The sequence below is a fragment of the Peromyscus leucopus genome, chromosome 14 (assembly GCF_004664715.2).
Source record: "Peromyscus leucopus breed LL Stock chromosome 14, UCI_PerLeu_2.1, whole genome shotgun sequence".
Classification (NCBI taxonomy): Eukaryota; Metazoa; Chordata; class Mammalia; order Rodentia; family Cricetidae; genus Peromyscus; species Peromyscus leucopus.
Window position 1 is genome coordinate 50,350,076 of NC_051075.1, and position 8,890 is coordinate 50,358,965.

At 47.9% G+C, this 8,890-nt stretch overlaps 1 protein-coding gene across 9 annotated transcripts in view; it reads left to right on the forward strand.

The window, feature by feature from the left end:
• Sipa1l1 (signal induced proliferation associated 1 like 1) overlaps nt 1-8,128 on the forward strand; it is a 300,159-nt gene extending 292,031 nt beyond the window's left edge. For 8 of the 9 annotated variants that reach the window (XM_028877330.1, XM_028877339.1, XM_037210690.1 and 5 more), the window contains 4 exons: nt 1,969-2,115; nt 3,061-3,175; nt 5,670-5,754; nt 6,325-8,128. In XM_028877330.1, coding sequence (XP_028733163.1) covers nt 1,969-2,115; nt 3,061-3,175; nt 5,670-5,754; nt 6,325-6,468 — 491 coding nt within the window. In that variant the 3' untranslated portion in view covers nt 6,469-8,128. The remainder of the gene's footprint in view (nt 1-1,968; nt 2,116-3,060; nt 3,176-5,669; nt 5,755-6,324) is intronic. The other variant, XM_037210693.1, reaches the window with a different exon arrangement.
• The last annotated feature ends 762 nt before the right edge of the window (nt 8,129-8,890 follow it).

The following is an 8,890-nucleotide window of genomic DNA, read 5'->3' on the forward strand; positions in this document are numbered from 1 at the left end:
CGACCCTTTAACACTGTTCCTCATGTTGTGGTGACCCCCCCCAACCATAAAATTGTTTCGTTGCTACTTCATAACTTTCATTTTGCTACTGCTGTGAATTGTAATGTAAATATTTTGGGAGATAGAGATTTGCCAAGGGGGTAGCAGCCCACAGGTTGAGAACCATTGCTCTAGGGTAAGCCCCTCTGTGGAACACTCATATGCTCTTACCGTTGCCCTTCCTCCCCATATGAGAGTCACTGTTCATGAATCCCTTTACTCCTAGGATCCTGCCTACCTTGAAAACTTTCTTCTCTCCCTGAACTTTTCTTCAACCTTCACAAGCAATGAAAAGTACATGCCACCCCTGACCCATATGTGTGGGCATGCATGATCATAAGTCAGAATGGGTCTGACTCCTAGAGGCTTGTAGTCCAGAGAAACAGTTTCCACTGAGGCAGCTTGTGGGTAAAGACTGAGTGGACCACAGAGAGCTGGGAGGAACATATGTCCTTGCCATGTACCCTTACATCCCATCTCCTGAGAGAAGCCAGGTGCACCTGTGGTGACTCCCTGTCCTCAGCAGCCTCATTTGGTGTCTACCCCTGACATGTATTTGGGGGGCGGAGGTGGTAGTTTTGTTCCCTTTCCCGTATGTGGAAACTGGAGCATCAGCAACAGAAGGGCAGAAGGGTCATAAGTGGCAAACACAATTATCTGTGCCGTCTACATACCCTTGGTGGGATCAGGTTTAAACACAACTGAGCATTGAATGTCCTCAGGGTTTGCTGACTTCTCTTTACTCATAATTTTGCTCCTTTTACGTACACTAACAGCCAGCAGCTGCACTTCCGCATAGTTCTTTACGCAGTTTGAAAGGGAAAGCATGCACTGAATTACCTTGGCTTACGAGGCTGTCGTCACAGGCACAACTGATCCCTTGTAAACGGGGATTTCTGGAGCCACGTTGCTTTGCAGTGAGCTTTGCTTAGCTCTGTGTTCCGGGGCTTTGGTGCTACAGCACATTTGAGCGGTGCCCTCATGGAGTACATACTATGATGCTTTCATCCCAGCTGCTGCCTCGAGGTTTCCTATTTTCCCTACCTCTCTGCTTTCCACTTGTCTGCCTTCCCAGCCCTGAGCATCAGCAGCATGCCCTCCTGTGGCCCAGGGTAGCCCCTGGTACTCCAAGCAAGGGTTTTTGTTTTTTTTTTTTTTAATCATTGTCTGCTGTTACCAGGTTTAATGTTTGCAGTGAATAACCTTTCACCTGAGAAAAGGTGAATGTTGGATTGCTGTAACATTGCTGATGAAGTGTTGTTCAGGTGATTCCCAGAGTCCCCAGGGTGGAGAATAATAATGCCAGTGCCCACTGAAAGTCCCTTCCCAGCCTGGCTCCAGGGAGAGGTTCCCACTCTCAGTGTGATCTGATCCGCTTCTCATCCTCCCTAACTACATGACCATTCCTGGGATGCGGAGCACAGGGGGCAGGGATGCACCCGTCCTTCACCACTCCCGAGTGTAGCCACAGAAGCTGGGGTCAGAGCTCAGCCTGTAACCCAGATCAAAAGCGGCCCTGTTGCTCCTCTGGTCGGTATTAGCATTCCTGGGCTGTGTCCACGGTCCAGTTCTCCAGTAGAGCAGGCCTCTTCTCCCGAGATGAGTCTTTCGACACTGTTAAGGGAAGCTGAACCCTAGAGCTACCCCCTCGGCCCACCGAGGACAGGCAGTTTCTCCACAGCAGACCAATGACCTCAGTGCGAAACTCAGTTTCTTATGACTCACATGCTTGGGAGAGAGATGGTGGGGGATATTTTTAATATGGAAAGATACCAGAGGAAGCCAGGTCTGTTTCACTAATGGCCTTCTAGACTGGAAACTGATTCCATCAACAAATGGCTTACACATCCATTGTGGTAACAGGAACTGGGTAAGTTCTTGAGTGCTTCTGCTGTGGACACAAGTGTTATCCTGTTGTACTTTCTGTAGGAGAGTTCTCTGCCTCGGACAGCTCCCTCACCGATATCCAGGAGAGCCAGAGGCAGCCAATCCCTGACCCTGGCCTAATGCCCCTGCCTGACACTGCCGCCGACTTGGACTGGTCCAACCTAGTAGATGCTGCCAAAGCCTACGAGGGTGAGTGAGGTTGCTAACGACACACTCGGTGCCAGGATTGTGACCAGATCTGACCAATGTGCCACCTGGGCACACTGGCAACAATGCTTCACCACACAGCTGGAACCCAGAGCTGAGAGCTGAGAGCTAGTGGGCGACGCTGGGCTGGGAGTGTCTTATATCAGATGTGACCTCTATAGCTTGTAAATGTAGTGGTCCCTGGGATGCTCTGTCTGCAGAAAGGAGACTAAACACAAGGCAATGTGTGTTGACATAGGCTGTCTTCTGTCCTTTTTCAGTAAAGACTGACTTTGTTCTAAGATCCTTCTAAACCTTTTTGATGCTAAAATGTTCTTTATAAAGTTGTAGTAGCAGAGTAATTTTTGTTTTTGCTCTTTAGTAGAATTGAAAGTGACTATCGTGACAGTGGGGTTATTAGGCCACAGAATTCAGAAATAGAGCCACCGTGGCCAGCAGACATCCATCACTGTTCCACTTATTTCTCTCATGGAGCCTCCCAATTCTAACCTGGTTTGTCAGTTTGCTGACTAATCTCCTTGTAAATTTTAAGTGGGATTTGTCTAAGCAGTTGGTGTGGACACAATGCTAAACCCCACCAGAGTGGCCAGGCATCTCAGGGAAAGTTTCAAGAAACCTGATTTTAGCCTTTGGGGCATTTATATCTTTCGAAAAGCCTTGGTCTAGAATTTGGCACAGGCCTCTTTCTGGAGTAGAACACTGCTTTGGTAAGCAGGTAAGGGGGCTAGAAATGGATTTACAGCCACTGTCTTTTCAGGGGCACTTACTGTCCCTTCAATTGAAACGCACAGTCTCTTCTGTGGGGTTGGAGACTGTTCGGTGGCCCTGGTGTTGGTTACGCTTGCCCACCCCGTAGACTGCTGGCAGACTTTGCAGCTAGGCCCAGGATCGGCCCCTGTACTGGACGCTTTCTCTCTTCTCTTCCAGTCCAGAGAGCCTCGTTTTTTGCTGCTAGTGATGAAAACCATCGTCCCTTGAGTGCGGCCTCCAACAGCGACCAGCTGGAGGAGCACGCCCTGGTCCAGATGAAGTCCTACAGCAGGTTGGTCACCCAGTGCTGAGGGCACCACGGGCACCGGGTGTCGTCCTCGGTAGTGGCAGATGTGACGAAGAGGAGATGGAAGGCCCGTGGATGAGCTGAGTGAAGCTCGGCTGCAATGCAGATACTTGGCTTTTTAGTTAGAACTCTCTATAACTGACTACTGTACATACAATTAAACTGGTTTTGATGCTTAAGGAGAAAATTATGAATATTCTTCATTATTTAATGTCACAATTCCTCTGTGCCCCTGGAGCTTATTAGGTAAAGTAAGAGAAACCGTTGGTCACAAATGCCCCTGAGCTCTTGGGAGTTAGTTGAACCAGTCAAGTCTGGTTTCTGAGTTTTCTGAGTTACCTCCTGTACTCATGTCTGCTCAGCTCCTGTTATTCTGCCTCTGCTCTCCTGTGTTTAATACAGGTCAGCAGGATGCCTGAGAGCATTTGTAAGCTGGGGCAGGTCAATAGTAACTGAAACCACGAGAGCCCTGAATTTCAGTCATGGACTTTTGAGACTGGGGCTGTGTGGGAGCAGAGTTTCCTGTTTCCTTAGTTACCAGTGGTTGAGGTGTGGGCTGGGATGAAGTGTTTCTTAGTCAGCATCCCAGCAGCCAGCTGTGGAACACAGACTGACACCTCCATGTAGAATAGTCTCGTCAACTGGAAATTCCTGCCCTAAATCATCCTGGGGGTGGTTGGGAACCAAGGTATCAAAGTATCTAAGCCAGGTGTGGTGGTGCATGTCTGTAATTCCACACTCGGGAGGCTGAGGCAGCAGGGACAAGAGACCAGCCAGGCTATATTTGGAGACCCTGTCTCAATAAAACCAACGTATTTCACACCTACATATATATTCAAATATCTATGAGATGTGATGAGCAGCAGATAATAACAGGAAAAGTGGGGCTGATGTGGCCACACTGCTCTAACGGGCTCCTGCTTGAGGACTTCTGAGCAAGTCTGCAGGGATATCTGCTTAGTTCTTGTTAATTAGAGAGATGCCACAGTCCCTCTTACTGGGACAGCTGGGGTGAGCAGAGGGGCAGACTACTGAAAAGAATACCCAGTTTGACGGACTGCTGCGTTGGGATGAGCTCTGCACAGAGAAGTGTGAGTCTGACTTTCTCTGGGAAGGGATCATTATTCTGGATCACAAGACGAGGGAAGATGGACAGCAGGTGCAGATGGGGTACATAGACCTTAGTATACTGTCAGTACACTCAGAGTCATTCAGAAGACTGTGGACAAGAGTTAGGCTCCAGAGGGCTCCTTGGAGGCCAGCACCCTGCAGGGCTTTGTGAGAAGCAAGTGTTTCCCCATGCACAGCTTCCTTTCTGTTCTGCATGTGTGTTCTTCAGCCCAGCCCTGAACTGACCAGCCTGAGGTACCACATTGGGGTTCCAGTTGACCTGTACCATCCAGTCCCTGTCAACTTCTGCTAGTTTTGTCTGAGGAGTTTGGAGATCGATATCCCTCATCGGTGGCCTTGTTGTGCTCAGTGAACTGTGGGCTTCTTTTGAAGCCCGCTGCAGACATAAAATTAAGAGAACAGTAACACGGATCATTATTGGTCAGCAATTCCAACTTGAACTTTGACTTTTGAACTGTATGTGAAGAGTACTTTGTGTTCCATGACGTAGACAGCCAAGAGTTACATCTGGCTCTACAAAGAGTCCCTGCATTTTCCCTACAGAAGACCCAGCTTTCTGTGCGTGAGTCTTGAGGTCATGTGACATGATTAGACCAGCTCACATTCCTATGGGAGGGGCACGGAGAAGTTCTGACTGGTCCTCAGCCCTGGGTTTTAGGAGTGGCAACACCTAGCTGCATGGTCCTCAGGTGCACCCATACACACTTGGTGCTCCGCCAGCAAGGTGTGATTAGCACTTTAACTTAACAGAGTTGCTCAACTAGGGCCAGAATTTGAGATGGTAAACATGGACTGACAGGCTTCTGAAACATGCTGCCTCATGTCTTCAGTGTTTAAAAATACTTAGACTAGGTAAGATGTGAGCCTTGTATGTAGCTGCAATGACCTGCAGAGAGGCAGAGCCTTCTGGGAACTGGAGACTGCTCTGTGTTGGTGGCCCTGATACATATCCTGTTTTAGCTATATTTATATGTGCAACACACACGCACACACGCATGCACGCATGCACACGCACTGGTAGCTCTCCTAGAAGAGACCTTGAGAATAACTGTACCATGCGACTGTTGGATCTGTGTACCTCCTGTGCCACCAAAGAGACCATTGTCACTCATTGTCACCAACTCTTGTCAGAATATGTCATGTCTTTATCAAAGGAAGCCACTGACTGGCTGTCATTCAAACCTGTCTCATTGTTAAGATGACCATTTTCTCTTTTTAAAGTAAAAATTGCACATTGGTTAGCCATGCTGAATAATTTGACCTTGAAAAACATTTTACAAAAAAAGGGGGGACCTCCCCAGCAGCCCTGGAGGCGTCTGCCAGCGCGGCCTTTTGTCTCTCCTCCCAGCAGTAAGGAGTCCTCCCCCACTCTGGCTTCTAAAGTGGACCAGTTGGAAGGGATGCTGAAGATGCTTCGAGAAGATCTGAAGAAGGTAAATGTTCTCAGAACAGATTGCCCAGGCTTGAGAACAACATGCCCTTAATTAGGAGAGCTTGGGAGGCCAGGGAGACATGCATGGGTGTTTCCCTGCACAGTTTCTCTGTGCGTGTGGGGGGCAGCTTAGACTTTGGTGCCTTTGGCACACATGTTGGGAGAGGTCTTCATTGTGCCATACAGAAGACCTGGTCCCTCTTAGGGAAAGCCTTAAACTCCAGCCAGGCCTCGGTTCTCACGTAGTCCTTGTTATCTGGGTCTTCAGACCAGGAGAGCTGAAGGTCGTGCTTCTTTGGTGTTGACTGGATCAAGGCAGCAGCCACCAAAGCAGTGTCCTAAAGCTCAAAGTGGGCTGTACAGTACACATTAATACAATTGCACCCCAGCTAGTCCTGTAGTGCTGAGCTTTCTGGGAGCTGAACCTGGGCCCGAACCAGACATATGCGTGGAAATGTAGTAGACTGGGGAATGGGAAGGGGTCACCTAAAGCGAGTCGGAGCTGCTTCTCCTGAGAGCTGGGCGTGGTGGGTGGGCACCCTAGGTTACATCTCCTTGACTTTTCCTTCAGGAAAAAGAAGACAAGGCTCACCTCCAGGCAGAGGTGCAGCACTTGCGAGAGGACAACCTGCGTCTACAGGAGGAATCCCAGAATGCCTCGGACAAGCTGAAGAAGTTCACAGAGTGGGTCTTCAATACCATAGACATGAGCTAGGGGCCGCTGAGGGGAGAGGAGGGGGGAGGCTGCTCTCGGTGGGTGCCCCGAAGCATCCCTCCATGCCTTGGAAGGTGTTCTCAGCGTCCGAGCTTCCCCTCTGCGCCTGTTGGACAGTGCACAACACAATTGCAGATCAACAATCATTATCTGCCTTTTATAGAAAAGAAAAACAAAAAAATAAAAATTTTAAAAAGTAAAATAAAAGTTTAACTGCTAAAATGTGAATGTCTTTATTTTTTGCACAATATCTTTATCTGTTATGTACAAAGAAACTGGGCCCAGGACCAGAGTGCCCCCTGGTCCCTCAGCCTCTGCTTCCATCAGCTTGCTGATCGATTTCAGGTAACCCAAGCTCTCCCTGTTATCCTGACAAATGTTTGGTTCCTAGGGAAATAAAGATTTTTCTTTTTAACTGTTCGTTTGGGGGTGGGGAAGGGTGTCTCCTTGCCTCCTTTCCTAAAATGCCTGAAGAGGGGGGCTTTAAGGAAAGGCCCACCTCCCCTGCGTGGTCTGTGGGAGGCGTCTCTCCTCGGCACCTGTCTGCTAGAGACCTTCAGGGCTAGACCACTCACCCTTCTGATCCTGCATCTTGTCCCTTCTTTCCCTGGAGAAATGGTCCCCAGTACATTCCTCAGAGCTTGGGCTCTTTGTTTGGCTTAAGTGAACCCACTCAATTAGAATCAACCTGTTATACCTCCCTGGCCCCTAACATTAATTGGCTTCTGAATTTTCCCCAAAGAAAACCTTACCTGTATGCATTTTTAAATACATTTTGGTCAAAAGTCTATATATATACATGTATAGTTTCTGTTTGAGATTTCAAAGATGTAGCAGAACTTTTTTTAAGCTTGTTCAAAATGACTACAATAATTGATAAATCCTTCTCGTCAAAGCAAGACTTCACCGTGTCTTTAATTAGGAAAGCTAACAGTGAATGTTAAATCGTGAGTCTAATCCTTGCTTGTTTGGGGCAATGCCTGTAACGAAATGGGCTCTTGGAACCTGCATGCCACACTGTGGAGTTCACACACAGCATTTCCTGCATCCTTTCGAGGCCATCCAAAGGACTCTGCTGTAGAAATCACTCCCGCGAGCTGTTCCTCCCGTCTAGAGACACAGGCAGCCCTGGGCTCCTCTCCCTCCCTGCTGGAGAGCTCAGAGACACGGGACTGGCCAGTGTCCACTGGCTGTCTGCCCAAAGTTCCTGATGTTAAGTGGACCCAACTTGCCCTGGATTCCATCCCTGAGAAACGAAATGGACTACTCCTGCCTCTCCCATACAAGCCAGACCTTTATGCCATAGAGTCACAGATGATTGTGATTTCTCCGTGGGTTTTTTTTTCCTGTTAACATTTCTACCATGGAAACAGGAGGATTTGGGAGTGCTTTGTAAAGATTACAGTCAACTCTTTAACGTGTGAAGGAGATTGTACATTGCCTGATGTCTCTCTGTAAATGAGAAGTAACTGCTAACATCCGAGCATCCTGAAGTCTTGCTTATCTTTCCGAGTTTCCTTTTCACATTGTTTTTCCCTTTTCTTTGGGGACTTGGGGCAACCTATTTCTTAGAGTTTTGCAACAGAGTTCTTGTTTGAAGCCTCTAAAGACCACTTGTAAAATTCGGACAATAAAATTCATTTTAAATGCTCTTTTAAAATGGGTCGGTGTTATTGCTCGGGGTTTTCTTACTTGAGAGACCACCCAGGAATTTGCTGGCCCGCCCTTCCTGGTTTTTCTCATCAAGCTCCATTAACTGGAAAGAGGACGCTGGGAAGTCTGTCCTTTTAGGAGTTTAACAGGCTGCTTCGCTCCCTGTTCACAGGTCCATAGAGAATTCCCGCCCTCCCCCTTTGAGCGCGATTATTTCCAGAGCATTGTGTAACCGGTTGCCTCTTCATTATCCACGTGTGCATTTCCCTTCACAGCATCATCAGTCCCTGAGACCAGCACTTTTGTTGTTAGAAAAGCTGAGTCCTTCCTTTAACTCTGATTGTCAGATGTTGTGTGCTCAGGGAATACAAATGCCTGTTAATATTATTAGACTGTGCAAAATGTAATTAGAGAAGTTAGCCCACTGGAGAAAATGAGTGCATCCTAAACTCAAACAAAAACAGAAAAATGCTATTTTTAACCCACCACATCGCCGTCCGTCTCCAGTGGGGCAGCTAATTTGAGAGCTGACACGGTTTCTTCTCGTTGATTCAACAATTTCTATAAATTCTAGAGTTGCAAGTCTAGGATAAGAATGGATACCACAAGACACTGACTGATAAGCTTAAAGATGTGTGCAAGCACAGCTTGCGGGCGTCAGGGAAGTTAGGGAGTGTAGATCGGTTTGTACAGTGCTTGCCTAACACACAAAAGCCGTGTGTTTAATCTTCAGCTCTGCCCAGTGCAGTGGCTGGTACACTAGCTAGAG